The following is a 17,962-nucleotide window of genomic DNA, read 5'->3' as shown; positions in this document are numbered from 1 at the left end:
CATCTTTACCAGTCATCATGTAGCTATCTTTAGACAAAGAGAAATTATTTAATTCTTTGTACCACTCAAAGGCTACTGCAGACAGCCACCAACAACTTTTGAGGTGGAATGTTTTCTTGTTAACCAACTTATTAATTGTCAATGTGAGAAATTCAATACACCTTAAAATATAACAACTTTTACCATTCCATTAGTTTTTATTGACTCTCTTGCTTGACATACACTTTGGTGATGAATAAATCTTTAGGTGTTTAAAAAAAATTATATGAATTTTAACCAGATTATGCAAACTGCAAATGTTTGATTTCCTCACTTGAATCCTGCTCTGTGAATATTTATTGAGGTGCAGACATTGCTGGTGAAGTGAACTGTCTGCGGTGGAAATATAAAACACACACCCACACACACACCCTCATCTACTTGCTGGTCTTGTTTCTTTCTTTGTGTTTTTTTTGTGTTATGTTCTGCAAGTAGTATTATAGCGTAATTTAATGTAGGCTCATTGTTCCCACTTTTTTTTGTTTTGCTTTGTTTGTTTTTGTTCACATTATGTACATGCCTTTGCACTTATTTATAAGTACACACTTATATATTACTTATACGTTTAAAAAAAGCTAAAAAAAAAAAAATAAAAATAATAATAATAATAATAATAATAAGGAAATGCAAAACATGTACATGTCGTTATGGGTTATGCATGGTTCTGCAGGCACAATACCAAAACTGTTTGGTGTAAATGCAGCTTCAGGGGTAATTTAGGAAGTGTTGCCAAAGTTTATTTATCAACGATAACATTGTGTTCATAGTATATAATGTGATTGCAGTTCATTATAACTCAAATTTATGGAATCCTTTTCACCCAGTACTCTCATATATAGATATCTACCTCAAAAATCCAGCATTGGTTAGGCTGTAATGTTCAAACCCTCCTTTATGAACTTAAGTGTATGATTGTCAGCAGATCGTGTCATCCTTTAAAACTTATGTGTGCAGCATTGAAATGTTTTACACTGTCGTGCTACTATTGGTATACTTTGGAGAGTTACCCTCTGTTCATTCCTAAATCCACAGCCTGGGAGGCAGACAGCAGATGGCAAAGACTAATTGTCACAGGCCAGACATGGCAACAATAATGGCACCAATTTTAGAGGAGAGTTAACACACCACTCCCAAAGCCAGAAACTTATTATGAGTGGGTGAATTACTGTGTGCACATAACTATGATACTCTTAGTTTAAATTATGGTTCTTTGAAATGCATGGCTGTCTTTAGAAAGTAAACAAGAATAGCACATCTGAGCTCTCAGTATTTTGAGACAAGGGTATTTTGTCTTTCAGTAGTTCCCTTCTAGTCTTTGGTTTAGTCTTGAGTGGAGCTGGCGTCATCTGTTTCCAGCAGGTCTACAGTCGTGAAGGCCCCTTTGTGTCATTCTCAGGTGTGTGTGCTCGTGTCAGTGTGTACATGTGGGTTAGGATAATTCTTTTTCAAGTGAGTGTGCATGCCTGGGTGATTGAAGTGACACAGTATCTATTGGTACAGCTGTCTTTCCTTAAGCCGGCTTCTGTTGTTGGACATAATACAAGGATTTTCATGCAGCCACTGTCACCAGAGCTTTGTAGGTAATCATCGTTATGCCCTATTTGCATTTGTTCAACTCTTGGCTGACTGTTTGCAACTGATGTCTTTGTGTTTGATGTCCTCAGTGTAGCTTATAATAGGCTAATGTATCCATGTAGCAGTAGGAAGGAAACAAAGGAAGTTCTTGCTCAATCCTGAAAAGTTATGTTATGTAAGTTATGTGTTACAGGAACTTCTGTAATAACTTGGTAGAGGATATTGGTTGACTGTTTTCTAGTTTTACATACAATTAAGTGACAACAGGAGTTGTTTGCATTCACTGTTTGTCCAAAGTCTATTGTTTTTAACTACATGAATGTGTACTTATTTTAGTTTGAAAGATCACAGGAGTCAAAGCTGTGCACACATAGTCTGAGCCAAATGTTTGCTCGCTAAAATCATAGTTTTCCGCACTCAAACCACCACACGTTGCAATCTTTGGTAAACCAAATGTGAAATCTATTTTTGTCTGTGACAATAATACTTAACTAGCTATTTTTTTTAAACATATTTGTCTGTCTCTATTTTCAACCAACTGTGAAATTATGAACAATTCTTAAGTTTGCAGAGAGACTGGCATCATTACTATTGAATTAGCTGTGAGCTGGAAAAGCACGCAGATGGCCCATGTGTATCTGAATCCCCAGGTCTGCCGTTCCTACACATTGCACATGATGTTGTGTGCAGTTGGCTGTTACACTGTGACTAATTGGACACTACAAAAAGCCAAGTTATAGCAAGAGGTATTGTAGGTTGCAAATTCTCTTCTGTCAGTGCTGTTTCAATGGTAAACATTACCTGTATGAATTATAGACTTTAGGAGTCCATCAATCAATCCTTTCTGAATAAGCACACACAAAACATAGTATTTTGTGGCTTCAGATGCAGAAAATTAAACCAAGTAGCTTTCTCTGACCACAAAGAACCAGCTTAACATATGAACCATGTAGAAGACAGTGTAAAATTACTTTAACTTTGCTGACATGTTGTATGGCTAAGAAAATGTGCGTACTACAGAAAAATGTGTTTAAATTCCCACTGAAGTTCAGTTTACAAATGACAGCAGTACTACATTACATATTTTCCAAAAATTGTTGCCAGTTTGGGCAGTATTATGTTTGAAAGATGGCACCCGTGTAGATGTTGCTGTGATTGTTAGGCACATTTTTTGCAGTTTGTTACCTGTCTCTGTGACTCCATGTGTAACTGTCACATACTGTAACTCTGTTTCTGTCTGCCCACAGACCTGTGTGGTGCTTCTGGGCCCAAGCCCCTCAAGCCTCAGAGATCACTTCCAGGGACGCCTGTTTCTCTCTCACACTACCCAATTGACTTGCGAACATCCATGGAGGAAAAATACAAAGAGATTGCCGAGGTAGGAAGTCCAAGCCATACCGATAATGTTCTTACATTGCAAACACACCACACTGGACCGTATAGAAAAATTAACAACATGATAACTCCCAAAAAGTGAGGCCCAAACATCTAGATCATGCAAGAGGCCATGCTGTACATTATTATCATGATACTTCAGTCACAATATAAATACTTCTGCATCTTAACGTTTTGTGATATGCTGAGTATTGTGAAAACATATATTGAAAAACATATAAAACATAAATAAAACATAAAACATATATCCAAAGTCCTACATATGTCTGTAGGTGCATCTAAGTTGACCTGTTGTCCGGTTTTATGACACCACAAATAATGTAACTTATGTTTACAACAGGAGCTGTTCACACGCAGCATGGCAGAGAGCGAGATGCGAAGTGCTCCTTATGAGTTCCCTGAGGACAGCCCCATCGAACAGCTGGAAGAGCGACGGCACCGCCTAGAGAGGCAAATCAGCCAGGACATTAAGTGAGGAAATGCAAACAAACTGCACAGACAAAACCGGTTAAATAAACTCTTTACATTATCTCAGACAGACAGCACCCTCCCCTGTCTCGACCTTTTACACACACGCACCTTTTACACGCACACATGCTTACCAGCTTCAAACATGCCAATTTGTGGGCTAACTAACCCCAGCAGCCAGCTAACAGGGCTAGCCAGCACATTGCATCTGTCCTGGTGGTCAATCTTCCTTTACACAAACCTTTATAGGGAGGTGGTTTCTGTCTCTTTGGCAGGGGACACTATCTGCACCTTTAATCCAAATGTTTGGGTGTCATGCACTGCTGCAAGTCCCTGTTTACCAACCCGGGTGTACTACCACTAACCTATGTTATTTTTCTGTTTGTGTCAGTCTCTTCAATCACTTAATGCCTGATATGCTTTGTGTGCATATGTATGTGGTGTGTGTGTGTGTGTGTGTGTGTGTGTGTGTGTGTGTGTGTGTGTGTGTGTGTGTGTGTGTGTGTGTGTGTGTGTGAGAGAGAGAGAGACAGAGACAGAGAGAGAGTGCTTGTCTGAGAGTTTGTTCATGTGTGTGCTTGTGCATATATTATGTCTCTCTCCCAATGTGTGCTTATGTTCTTACTGCCTCTGATGCCCGTCTGTCCCCTGCCTTGCCCACACTATCCTGCGCCGCTGCATATCACCCCCAAGGCTTGAGCCAGAGATCTTGCGCCGTGCCAAACAGGACTTCATGAAAATCGACAGTGCTGCAGACCTAGAGTGAGTGGGACCTGCCGCAGTATGTTTGTTTTGTGTCATGATTTTTGTCTTTGGTAGTTTTTTTTTTTTCTTTCCGCAAGTCATCTCTATTTTTGCATGCCACTACTTCATCATTACTATGTACTTGTCAGTGCCTGGTTTCAAAGTATTGAAGAACTCTGGAAGTGTAAGCACTTTTCTCCAGAGCCAATGACAGATTATCAGCACGTTAAGATGGACCACATCTTCCCCCTGGTGGTGACTTGATAAATGTACAAATGGATATCTTGTTCTTTGTTTTTTTTTTACACTATTAAGACAAAAGTCTCTAAAGTTTGAAAGTCTAAAGTCTGCATTTACACATTCCATTAATCTGAATTTATCTTCCTTTGTTTTCTTGGTAATAAAACTTGTGCCTCCTTTGAACCTTGAGGAATTAATTGAGCAGCTCTGTAGGTTAACTGCTGAAGTTAAAAATTTAGATACCCAGACCTCTCACTAGCTGTTCTGCCATTTGCTCAGTGGGTTTAAAAAGTGTCATCACTTGTGTCAATCACTTTTTGTTGGCCTAATTTAAAATTATTTTTATCTCCAGTGTCCCAAAGCAAAGACATTTTTTAGAGATGTTTGCAAATGTATTAAACTGAACTGTAACACACAGCACTAAGTCATCTACAGTATCTATGTTACCAAACCCTTCATAATTACTGATGGAGTTTAAAGGCGCTCTTCTTAAGTCGTTCCAGTTTTTAGTCATTCCAGAGCTCATGTTGCAAATTCAGTTGACTGGACATTATTTTTAGAGATAGAACTGTTTTTGAGACATGCATCTACAAAAGGATATAAAATGAATATATTTCTAACTTTAGTTAAGTTCTTTTAATACTGTCTGCCATCACTGTAACACAGCACCATTGAGAAGTGTTCACACATTCAAGTTTCTCTTTAATTGTTGTCTTTGTGCTTCTGTAAAGCCTGCTACTTTACTAGCAGCATTAATAGGGCCTGTAAAGTCTTTGAAAAGTCCTAGAATTTGATGCAAGTACAGAATTCAAACTGTTAACCTTAATGTGTACAAAGCTGCAACATGTCAATCACAGTTTCTGATGAAGATACTGATACCGATGAAGGATCTGAACATGTATGTAAATAGGCAATTTCTTTTTTTTGTGTAAAAAAAAATCACCTTGTTTATTGAGTTTTGTATTTTGATTGAAGTGAATACTGAATAGTTTTCATACCTGTTGTTTTTAACAATAGATCGCACTAAGCAGCTGCTAGCTATACAACTTCATAAAACCAATAATATCTGAATTATTGTCTCCATCATGTACTTTCCTGTGTATATCCATCCACATGGTTGCTGCCACATAGGATCCTCACACACAGTCTATCATACACTTTCCATCACTGTGTCCTCATCACTCATCAACTCTCCTTTTCTCTCTATATATCGTTCAAGGTTATTGAAGGAGAAGAGCGTGGACACTGTTGACGATGGCTTTAAGGAGGGGGAAATGCCAATGGAGAGAGAGTACCAGCGAGTCTCAATATCCGGAGAGGAAAAGTGTGGGGTGAGGAGGTTTTTTGTCCAGAAGATATGAATGCTATTTCCATCAGCATTTTAACTTAAACTCTTTTTCATTACTTTGGATTGATATCTTCTCAGGTGCCCTTCACTGACCTGGTAGATGCTGCGAAGTGTGTGGTGAAGGCATTATTCATCCGGGAGAAGTACATTAAGCGATCCATGCAGTGCTTTTGTAAGACCACAGCTCATGCCCTGCAGGACCTCGGGATGAAGCCTCTGGATCTGGCAGACTATGATGATATAGCTGAAACCCCTGTAGATGCTGGTATCTCATTCACACAATAAATGCATAAATTGTTACATTTGGGAAGAAAAACAATCAGAGTGTATATCGAAGGGTTTTTGTTGAGTCCCATAGGGATGACTGTCATATTTCATAAGGAGCCAGTGATGGCTGAGCCATAAACTTTGAAACTGTAGCTGAAACAAGGTGACAGCGCATTTTTGGTTACTCCATATACAGTAGCATAGGAATCCTATTCTGGGAATTCCTATCAACAGAGAGGCTACAAGCATTTCAAGATTACCTGCCCCTCTTCTGCAGGGGAAGCTTGTTTTTTTAATATTATACCTCAGAACACCAGAAAAGGTTCCATCATAGGTGTACAATGTTTAACTTGAATTTGAACCTTTGTTATATCAGACCTTCATCAGAAAACACATGGCTCAATGATAAACAGACAAAAGTATTTATCAATTCATTGAGAGAATAAGTTTCAGATTAATCAATGATAAACTCTAGCACTTGCCCCTAAGAACCAATCAGACGAGTGTCTTCCCACTGGACTCTAGTCCTTCTTCTCTCCTCAGTTCCCCTTTTTATAACAGTAATATTAGCAACATGTTTCAGCTTTCTGCAAAGTTGTCTCAGGATTTATTAGGATCAAGGTAACATGAAACCTTTTTGAAAGAGCTCTTCCAGGACCGAAACTAATGAGCATGTGCAAGCTTGAAAAAACTTGACAGTCTAAGATGAGCCTCTAAGGCAATACATGAATGAGTACTGTATATTGATGTTTGACAGGTAGAAAATACCAGAAAGAAAGTAAAGAACTTGCTGAACTCACCTTCTCCCCCACCAGCTGAACTAGTGGGCAAAACACTGGGCATAAAGTGTGTGAGAAACACTCCTCAGTATGTGTTTCAATATTGTGATTCATTTATTGCATTTATAATCAAGATCTGACTATCAAATGAAAAGACAGTAGTCACAAGGGACTACTATGTAATAAAAATCTCTTTTCTGAGCAGTTATCATGGCATTGTGCAAATGATTTTCAGATAATTCTTTTGTAGCAAGGATTATGAAACATAATTACTATCAATTTCCTCTTTTCCAGATGCCCCAGTCCACCCTCCTGTCTCGAAGACACACCCCTATGACAAGGACCCCAAGAATATGCCCGCAGACACCGGATATGGTTGCAAGATGGTGGATGGAGTAGTCCATGTCTACACCAAGAAAACCAACATGGACAAGTACGTGTTTGTACCAGCAGGATGAAATGTGTTTATTTAAAAAGTGAGACTGTATAACTTTTATGCTGTTCTCTTCTTCAGAAGCATAGAACTGGACCTGCCCTATCCTGACCTGACAGAGTACATTGGAGACATGAATGTTATGATGGCCCTCATTATCAACGGCCCAGTGTGAGTGCTTCTTTGATACCATCTTTCTACAGACGTATGTATCTCTGTGTCTATGTTAAATGACACAAGTCTGTGTTTACAGGAAGTCTTTCTGCTACCGCCGCCTGCAGTACCTGAGCTCTAAATTCCAGATGCACATCCTCCTGAATGAGATGAAGGAGCTGGCAGCTCAGAAGAAAGTTCCACACAGAGACTTCTACAACATACGAAAGGCAAGAGCCAACAATTGGCAGTCAAAATCAATGTAGCGCTGCTATTTTGATAGCTACAAAAATTGGACTTGATACATTCAGGACTGAACTTGACACTGAGGTCTGAGGTCACATCTCCCTCTCACATATTCTGCTCTGTCCTAACTCCAGGTGGACACACACATACATGCATCATCCTGCATGAATCAAAAGCACCTGCTGCGATTCATCAAGAGAGCCATGAAGAAATACCCCGAGGAGATCGTTCACATCGAACGAGGCCGTGGTCAGACCCTCAAAGAAGTGTTTGAGAGCATGAACCTGACTGCCTTTGACCTGAGTGTAGACACCCTCGACATGCATGCGGTGAGAAACAGGAGCAGCAACTTCAATAAATACCTGACCCACAAAGTGATCATTTATATATCAGTTACTCGCGCCATGTTGTGATGAATTTGTGAAGAAAACAGTGTTTTTGTTACATGCCTTAACAGTGAATGAAGAATCCAAAAAACTGAGAAATTTCTTGATGAATTGCAGTAAATGGGGACGGCTTTTAACAACAGCAAAACTGTAGCAAAACAAGAAGCGCACTTGAGCAAGCGCAAGCGTTTAAACTCTGCTCATGTATTTCATTGAGTTACCTGAGTCTGCTACTTAAATGTGAAAGGGTTTGAAATAGTAAGAATTTAGCGAAAATTTCTGTGTTATGGAAGGACTGAGCGTAAGAGTAGATGAATGAGACTTGGATTATACTGCATGAAATGTGTAAAAGTTTGTAAATAGCTAATTTCATTTATATTTATTGTGAAAAGCAGGCCCATTTTAATTCAAAAAGAATGTCCACTATTTGGGACTCGTTCACTGGGGAGGCATGCAAATTTGTCCTAACACGAGATGAGTAATTGATAGTTTGACCTTTTTGCTTCACTTATCAGGACCGCAACACATTCCATCGATTTGACAAGTTCAACGCTAAATACAACCCCATTGGAGAATCCATCCTCAGAGAGATCTTCATCAAGACAGACAACCACATTGAAGGAAAATACTTTGCGCACATAGTCAAGGTGTGAAATAATTCATATAAAGTATACATGCACCTCATTCAAATTATTTATTAATACATAAACAAACTGACACATCAATATCTCCTGTTTTATTTATTTAGGAGGTGATGTTTGACCTGGAGGAGAGTAAATACCAGAACTCAGAGCTACGTCTGTCCATCTACGGGCGCTCCCGGGACGAATGGGATAAGCTGGCTAAGTGGGCCCTCAAACATCGAGTGTACTCTGATAACGTGCGCTGGCTTATCCAGGTCCCTCGTCTTTTGTAAGTTCTCCCCACACTTACTTTGCCTTGAAGGTGTTACATGTGCAAGTTTTTAAATTGGTGGGAGTTGAAAGAGAAGAAAAAACAAAGTCTGCGCACTAGATTATGCTTCCATGAATATTTAACATTATTACCACTGGGGTGACATTTTAAGCCACATGCTCTTCATCAAACAAGTTAAAAATGCAGACTCACACCATCAAATACTACTGCGCCAAGTCACCTGGCAGATCGCCTGAAAGGTCACCTGGTACCCAGTAGGCTCCCATTCATATATACATAAAGACAAAAACATTCATAGTTAATAACTTAACAAAATGTAGATTAGATATGTGATGACAAGAAAAAAAGAGATGAAACTGCAAGATTGTGCATATGCACATATACAGATAAATCTAAATATTTAAGTCCCATTTAAAAACCCAGTAAAAAAAAAACCAAAACATTACAGCAAGTGTTTGTGTGTATCAAGTATTTTTGCAACATTTGTAACAAGAATTAACATCTGCTCTGTAAGTATATGATAACAAGATATTAGTATAGTTTTACAGTACATGTTGAGTTAGCTTATATTTATTACAAGAGGATGAACCAAAAGGAATTAATTTATCAGATGCTTGCAAAGGACGTCATCCAGCCTGTAACAGATAACAGGTAACAGACTAATGATGCTGTTCTTTCCTCATCCCCCCAGTGACGTTTACCACACAAAGAAGCAGCTGGCTAATTTCCAGGAGATGTTGGAGAACATTTTCATGCCTCTATTTGAAGTCACGATCAACCCGCGCAGTCATCCTGAGCTGCATCTCTTCCTGGAGCATGTGAGTAACACTTCCAAGCTTTCCTGATGACACACACTCGAAGAGACTCATTGTTGTTGTTAATTTTTGGTTGCATATGTGTTAACAGGTGGTTGGCTTCGACAGCGTGGATGATGAGTCTAAACCAGAGCACCACATTTTCAATCTCGACAGTCCGCTGCCAGCCAACTGGACAGAAGAAGACAACCCACCCTACTCCTACTACCTCTACTACACCTACGCCAATATGACTGTGCTCAACCACCTGCGGAGGTACATTTATACCACACAAGGATCCTTCATTAGACGTCGCATCCATTCATTTATTTAAAAAAAAAAAAAACATAAAGGTTTTAATATTGTTTTTTAAATACATTTGTGTGGCACAGGCGGAGAGGCTTTCACACATTTGTGCTGCGACCTCACTGTGGGGAGGCGGGGCCAATCCACCACCTGGTGTCAGGTTTCATGTTATCAGAGAACATCTCCCACGGACTGCTGCTCAGAAAGGTCAGGACAGGTCATGCTGGATTGTTGATAAAAGACTGCTCTTGAAATGTTTGGTTTTATTGTGTTGAAAGAACACTGTTTTCACAAATGCTAGGTTGCTGGCTTAAACATTTCATGTTGGCTGAATTTTCCCTTTTTGCAGACTGACAGTGCCAGAGAGCTTTAATTAAAATCGATGGCAATTTTTAGTGACAATTAGATTGAATGGGACCGCATTGTATTTTGGGAAACATAAAAGCCTTCAATTATGGAATTACATAAAGATTAAGATTACATTTATCTTTCATTCACTGTCTGTATTTGACCTCCATCAGGCCCCGGTGCTGCAGTATCTTTACTACTTGGCTCAAATTGGCATCGCCATGTCACCACTGAGCAACAACAGCCTGTTCCTTAGTTACCATCGTAACCCGCTGCCAGAGTACCTGTCCAGAGGCCTCATGGTCTCTCTGTCTACTGATGATCCTCTTCAGTTCCACTTCACCAAGGTCAGTATGGAGGAATTTCTTCCCAATCTATAAATGACATTAAAGGTACAAAGAAGTGATGAGGCTGAAATGACATTGTGCTCTGTGTTTGTCTGAGCGCAGGAGCCTCTGATGGAGGAGTACAGCATCGCTACTCAGGTGTGGAAACTAAGTTCCTGTGACATGTGCGAGCTGGCAAGAAACAGTGTCCTCATGAGTGGCTTTTCACACAAGGTAAACTCATCTATACCTCTTCTCGTTTTGTGTATTTAAACCAGTAACATACCTAGAGTGGCCACTTTATAAGGCACACTTGTACAGTGATGAATTTCAGTCAGGGCTGGACCCAAGTATTCTGTTATTTAGGTATTTGTCACACACAGTGACAGAAATCATCATTTTACCCAACGGTTATTAATGGATTTATTGACTGAGTCAAGCGATTTCGGTGTCAGTGTGAGTGTGAGCCCCCCCCGCAGCTCATCCTGAGTGGAGCTGTGTCTTGCAGCAGGTGATTTTCAAAATCTTCCATTAAGAGGAATTGCAGACAACAAAATTTACCAGACTAATTTAGAGCACTGGACACAGATTGTTGTACCACTGAACTGTCTGAGTTTTTTGTTCTAACTTTATAAACAATAGGGTGTCACAACCACTGTCAAGCCGTCAGAGGCACACCGGGCTCTCTGTCATGTAACACTCTGTGGCGCACAGGGTTTCTCTCTCCTGACACAGAAAACTGTGGGGATGAGGTGTGTTGCTACCTCACTGCAGGAGTTAAGCTGACCCTACCTGACGCTGAAGTTGAAGCGCACGGTCTCTGCGTCGCCCAACCGTTGCAGCATAAGGTGTCAGCACCTTGTCGGCACGTTGTCTGTCATCCCCATTAAATGAATTACTATAACATTTTTTAATGATTTATGACGGCATTCTATACTAAGAGTTTTTTTTTAACGAGACACTATGATTTTGGACGACATACTGAAGTCTGACATTTGTTAAGATTGAGATTTTTCAATGACATACTACACTGTTTTCATGATTTTCTTTTTTTTAAAGATTTTTTTTTTGGAGCATTTTCACTTTTTGGTAGGACAGTCTGAATTTGACAGGAAAGGTGGGAGAGAGAAGGGAGAATGACACGCAGCAAAGGGCCACAGGCCGGACTCGAACCCGGGCTGCTGCAGAAGCCTCAGCCATATGGGGCGCACACTCTACCAGTCGAGCTAGAGGCCGCCCTGTTTTCATGATTTTTGATGATTTAGTATCGTATGACATTTTTCATGACTTGTTGACATACTATACTTTGATGTTATCAATGATTTTTAATGACATACTATACTACGACATTTTTTTCTTAATTTTTGACGGCATAATATATAATAATATTTTTTATCACATAGTATACTATGGCGTTTTTTCATTATTTCTGACAACATATTATGCCGTGACTTTTTTTCGTGATATTCTACAAAATACCATACTCTGACGTTCACCTATCATTTTTGATGACATTTTATCATCAATTTTAATGACATACTGTACTATGACCCTTTTTGATGACTTTTTCATGAAATACTTTACTATAATGTTGTTTGACATACTATACTATGACATTTTTAATGATATTGCCATGACATACTATACTATGATGTCTTTTGACAACATACAAACTATGACAATTTTTGATGATTTTTCACAGCATGCTACACTATGACATTTTTTCATGATTTTTGATGAAATACTATACTGTCAATTTTTATTGATTTTTGATGACATACTATCAATCTTTCATTATTTTTGACGACATACTATACTATGACTTTTTATGATTTTTTTATTACATGCTATAATATGAAGTTTTTTCATGATTTTTGAAGACATTTTTTGATGACATACTATTTTCTGATGTTTCTGTCATGTTTTTTTCATTAAATGCTATTTTTCATGGTCATTATTTGCATGACTTTTGATGGCATACTATACAGTAATATTTTTGACATGATTTTTCATTACATGGTATGATATTGATTACATACTATGACTTTTTTTTATTAGTTTTGATGACATACTATTTAGTTTTTCATGATTTTTGAAAGCATACTCTACTATGAAGTTTTTTGACAACATACCTAACATATACAGTAGTTCTGAACTTCCCACTTATGTAGCTTCTCTTAATTCCAGGTCAAAAGCTACTGGTTGGGCCCCAATTATGCTAAAGAGGGTCCTTTGAGCAACGACATCCGTCGTACCAATGTCCCTGATATCCGCGTGGCGTACCGCAGCGAGACACTATCTGAGGAGCTTCAGCTCATCATTCAGGCCGTGCGCACTGAAGAGCTGGACACTATCGATGAGGAGGACTCTCTATCCATGGGCCCCCTCCCGGGACAACGCTGAAATCACAGTAATCAGGACGTGTCCTGTAAACCCCTTACCCTGTGATCCACCCAGCATGACACTGAGGAGACATGGTGCGAGAGTTACTCTGTTGTATCTTACATTCATTATAAACACCAATCATCACTATAGATGTGTGACAAACAAAAGCCAAGGATTGAGTGCTGTCGGAGCATATCAGCGCCAACGTTTCTGATTTCTTGTGCTTGAATCATTTTTAGTTTGCAGGAAAGAATTTCAACCCAATTGTTAAAACTCCAAAATCGTGGTCATTGTTTTCTCATTCTTCTAACCTCCGTTTCTGCTGTTCTCTGTGACATGTTCAGTTACAGTCAGCATAATGAAGGTTAGCAGACATGACCACCACCAGTGGTGAAAAGCAGAGAAACACCAGCCAGAGACACTCCAGGGCAATGTTGTGTTTTTCGCAGTCAAAGCGGCAGTGCGGCTCATCAAATAATTCCTGTGATTTATTCTGTTAGGCAGCGATATGTTTTGATTCTCTGGACATATTATGTAGCATGTAGTATCTCTGTAGTATCTCTGTAGTATCTGTGTACTACAGAAACACTGACAACCAGCACATTTACACTTTCTACACAGCAAACTTGCTCTCAGTTTTGCTTAACTGAACCTAGTGCATCTTTCATCTTCATTATACAAACTTCTAATGAAGGATTACAGATGCAGTTCTATTGAAATTATACAGGTGAAGGTTTTATGTACCCACACAACAAAATTTATCAGATTTCATTTTTTAAGCCACTTCAGCGGCTTAAAGATCTGAGATACACAGAAACTGAAGAGGAGAGTGTAGCTTCTGTCTGAAAGCTGCAGCGCTGGATATTAGCCATGCATCCTTGGTTTCAGATTTTTTATTTGTCAAATTACGCAAACAGAATTATTCTTCCATAATTTTAATGAGCTCAGAAAGTGACACAAAAGAGAGAAACTCAAAGCCCTTGAGTGAGGAGAGAAGCAGACTTCCTGTGCTTGACTGTAAACATTCCACAAACACTCGTCTTTAGCTGCAAAATGAAATCCAGTAAATGCTGGAAATTGTCTTGGCTAGATGGTGTATTTCTGTGGTAGAAGAGATTTTTTTTTTTTTAAAAAAATTGGGAAATGGGCATTGTTGAATTCAGTTACAGCACAAATAAGTGTGGATGGGTTTAGCGTTGACCAAGGACAGTGTCCTTACTGTTACCTCACTGGACCCTCTGTCCCTCCTTTGGTCCCTAATTTCACTCATTCCTTCCATTATAAACAAACCAGAAAGTCGTGGAGTTTTTTTCCCCTTTGCATGCAGTGCACTGTACATATGCACCAAGCCAAGACTTCACAGTGCCTTTTCATTTTTAGCTTAGGGCTAGAAATGCCCAGTATTTCTCTTTAACACCTATTTTCTCCTCCATCATGCACAGTAGGCCTCTATACTGTATCCATGCAGATGGAACTAAAGCCACCTAGCTGCATGCTTGGTGTAAAATAGCTTTTTATCTTTGAGGAGGAAAATGAATTTGTCTCTAGTCCTCTGCTTATAAGTGCTATTCTTTGCATGCCTGCATGAGTAATGGATGGCAGGAGAGAATGAGTTCTTTACAGCGAGCTGTGATGTAAAGCTTCACTAATTCAGGGCTGCCGACCAGCTTTTGAGACAGAAATCTGTTTGCAGTAAAACAGATTTAAACTCAGCATTGTTCACCATGTAGAAACAAGCAAACCATGCTGGGACATGGTTAAGACTGTTGCATGGTTCTTGTAGCATTTTGTTCTTTAAACTCACCCCATTTCTGATAAAAGCTGGGATCACATTTTATATTGACTCATGTTATCACATCACTCTACCTGCCACTGGACACGGTCCGCCTCCCCATCAAACTGTGAGCATTCTTCTTAAACCTACTAGAGGCTACTGTTTTGCTTCATAGATGATTAGGATGAAAGATGAGAACCCGTATTTGTTCTCCTAGAATTAACAGTAGCTTCTGAGTGTTCAAGAGATGCACCAGAGTCGTGAGCTGAACATCCCGATACATGCGTGTATGTTGGATTTCATGTATAAAGTGTATTTTTTTAAAGGGGATATAGAGATAAGAGATTTTATATTCACAGTATATTGATGTCAAGGTTTAACACTCAGCTTTGTTGCTCTTGATCTTTGTGAATTAGCATTATGTCATGAAAATAGTTTTTCACCACAGTTCTGTTGGTGACCTCTTTCATTTGTTGATCAGACAGTATATTTGAATGTCTGTTCTGCCTTTTAAATATTACAGTAGCTTTTTTTTCTCTTTTAAAACTCTTTTATTTTATTCTGAGTTCATTATTACAGCACACTCATTGTTCCGCTGAAGGTAAATGATACATACCTCTTATTTAAAGTCAGTCAGATATCAGCCTTCTCGCACTCACACACACACACACACACACACACACACAATAACTAACCATTATTTTCATGTCACAGTAGTAGTTTGCTTTTTATTTTTGTGGGGATTTTTTTAACTGCAAAGACTCATTCTAACTATCAATCTACACTGATTGACCAATAGCAAAAGTCCACAGACTGAAGCACAAAGTGTAATTATGTCCAATTATTGCCACTTACAACATATGTTGTAACAACCATCTTGTTGACTATTGTAAGGTAATTATGGGAACAATTGTTTGAAGCCATCCGCCCTGCTGTGGTAGGTTATCACTGAGAGACCATAAAACCTCGACTGACCTGAACCTTTTCCATCCATTCAGTGTCCATATTGTTCAGCTTTTAAACCTGTTGTTTACTGTGTGTCCCCGTCATGGTCTCTCGCTGTCTTTTTGAGTCACCACAGAGCCACTCAACACAGTGCAGCCTACCTCACCAATACTGATCTCCAATAGTTGTCATGATGCTGCTCTGCCTCAACAACACACCACAACTATTGATTTCTCTCACTTTTGATTAATCCACTTACCCATTTCTGGATTAATTGATTGTTTGGTCAATATTAGAAAATTATTACAAAATGTTGATTAAAATATCAGTAGCACATCTACTATAGATGTAACACATCTTCATATTTGATAAACTTGAACCAGTACATTGGTCATTTTTACTTTTTCGACCATCACAATTATTGCTGATTATTATTTTTATGATCAGTTATTTGATTAATCACAATAAATAATGAAGCATTGGAACTGATTCAAAAGAGACAGAACAGTTGAAATCGTTAATAGAAACATTTTTCTAATAGCAGTAACACCATGATTGTTTGGATACCAATAAAAAAACATACCAGTTATTCAAATAAATGTTTACTGCAAATTCACCGATTTACAGTTTACATGAATTTATTTCTATGTACTAAGTTCTCTGTGCATTAAATACAAGTATACTCTGATTCTCACACTTACGAGATGTTTGTGTTCAGCTTCTATTTTTTCTCATCAAGTATCTTTTTTAACACAGAGTTGTCACTTTTTGACATGGGATTTTTATGTTTTCCTAGTTTTATGTCCATTGATCTGTGGCCACATTATTGCCTGAAATAGATGCCAGTGTTTGACAGATTCCGATGCTTCTGATAAGGTACATGTTTAATGTATAAACGATGAAATAAAGCATGATTATTCACTAAGCTCTGTATTGTGTCATAACCTTTATTAACAGGTGACATAATGGCCATTTAGATTCTCATATATAGTATGTCGTTCAGTAGTTGATGAAAACGTCATACTATATTATATCTTTAAAAAATTGGTGAAAAGGTTAGCATGTCATTCAAAAATGGAAAAAACGTTAATTCAAAAGTATGTTATTCAAAAGCTGATAAAAACGTCATTGTAAAGTATATTATTCAAAACTTGATGAGAAAACATAATACGATAGTGTATCGTTCAAAAATTGATGAAAACGTTATACTATAGTATGTAAATCAAAAACTGAATAAAACAAACAAAATAATTCTGTTGAAAATTTGAAAATAATGTAATACTATAGTATGTTGTTAAAAATTAATACAGTTGTCAGAGTATAATATGTTGCATAAAAATAGCATAAAATAGGATAAAATAGCGTGCCTAGAAATGCCATAGCATAGAATGTTTCAAAAACTGCCAAAAACACCATAGTATGGCATGTCCAAAAAACAGCCATACTATAGTATGGCAAAAATGTCAAAATATGGCATGTCTGGAAAACAACTGAAAACCACGTTAAACAACATAAAATGGCCTGCTGAGATACACCATGGCATAGAAAGTTGCAAAAAGGACCAAAAACACCCTAATATTTAACGTTGAAAAAATGACCGAAAATACAAGGCTATAGTATGGCAAAAATGTCAAAATATGGCATGTCTCAAAAACAGCTGAAAACCACATTAGACAACACAAAATAGCCTGCTGAAACACACCATGGCATAGAAAGTTGCAAAAAGTACCAAAAACACCATGTTTTGGCATGTGGAAAAAATGACCCAAAATGCAAGGCTATAGTATGGCAAAAATGTCAAAATATGACATGTCTCAAAAACCGCTGAAAACCACATTAAACCACATAAAATAGCTTTGCAAGATACATCATGGCATTGAAAGTTGCAAAAAGGTTAAAAAAAAAACATGTTTTGACATGTGGAAAAAATGACCGGAAATGCAAGGCTATAGTATGGCAAAAATGCCAAAATATGACATTTCTCAAAAATAGCTGAAAACCACGTTAAACAACATAAAATGGCCTGCTGAGACACACCATGTCATGGAAAGTTGCAAAAAGGACCAAAAACACCCTAATATTTAACGTCAAAAAAA

At 38.3% G+C, this 17,962-nt stretch overlaps 1 protein-coding gene across 7 annotated transcripts in view; it reads left to right on the top strand.

The window, feature by feature from the left end:
- Window positions 1-16,792, top strand: part of LOC121956315 (AMP deaminase 2) — a 38,904-nt gene extending 22,112 nt beyond the window's left edge. For 4 of the 7 annotated variants that reach the window (XM_042504476.2, XM_088087854.1, XM_042504461.2 and 1 more), the window contains 17 exons: window positions 2,862-2,992; window positions 3,350-3,480; window positions 4,171-4,239; window positions 5,681-5,792; window positions 5,888-6,074; window positions 7,150-7,288; window positions 7,370-7,459; window positions 7,542-7,671; window positions 7,822-8,016; window positions 8,589-8,720; window positions 8,822-8,985; window positions 9,680-9,806; window positions 9,895-10,058; window positions 10,175-10,295; window positions 10,610-10,783; window positions 10,886-10,996; window positions 12,950-16,792. In XM_042504476.2, the coding sequence (XP_042360410.1) occupies window positions 2,862-2,992; window positions 3,350-3,480; window positions 4,171-4,239; window positions 5,681-5,792; window positions 5,888-6,074; window positions 7,150-7,288; window positions 7,370-7,459; window positions 7,542-7,671; window positions 7,822-8,016; window positions 8,589-8,720; window positions 8,822-8,985; window positions 9,680-9,806; window positions 9,895-10,058; window positions 10,175-10,295; window positions 10,610-10,783; window positions 10,886-10,996; window positions 12,950-13,165 (2,393 nt within the window). In that variant the 3' untranslated portion in view covers window positions 13,166-16,792. Of the gene's footprint in view, window positions 1-1,497; window positions 1,620-2,861; window positions 2,993-3,349; window positions 3,481-4,170; window positions 4,240-5,680; window positions 5,793-5,887; window positions 6,075-7,149; window positions 7,289-7,369; window positions 7,460-7,541; window positions 7,672-7,821; window positions 8,017-8,588; window positions 8,721-8,821; window positions 8,986-9,679; window positions 9,807-9,894; window positions 10,059-10,174; window positions 10,296-10,609; window positions 10,784-10,885; window positions 10,997-12,949 lie in introns of those variants that run through there. The other 3 variants (XM_088087856.1, XM_088087845.1, XM_042504468.2) reach the window with 3 other exon arrangements.
- Window positions 16,793-17,962: the final 1,170 nt, after the last annotated feature.

The sequence above is a fragment of the Plectropomus leopardus genome, chromosome 2 (genome assembly GCF_026936395.1).
Source record: "Plectropomus leopardus strain MGB_pleo_1.0 chromosome 2, ASM2693639v1, whole genome shotgun sequence".
Taxonomy (NCBI): Eukaryota; Metazoa; Chordata; class Actinopteri; order Perciformes; family Serranidae; genus Plectropomus; species Plectropomus leopardus.
This window is presented reverse-complemented; position numbering and strand designations above follow the sequence as displayed.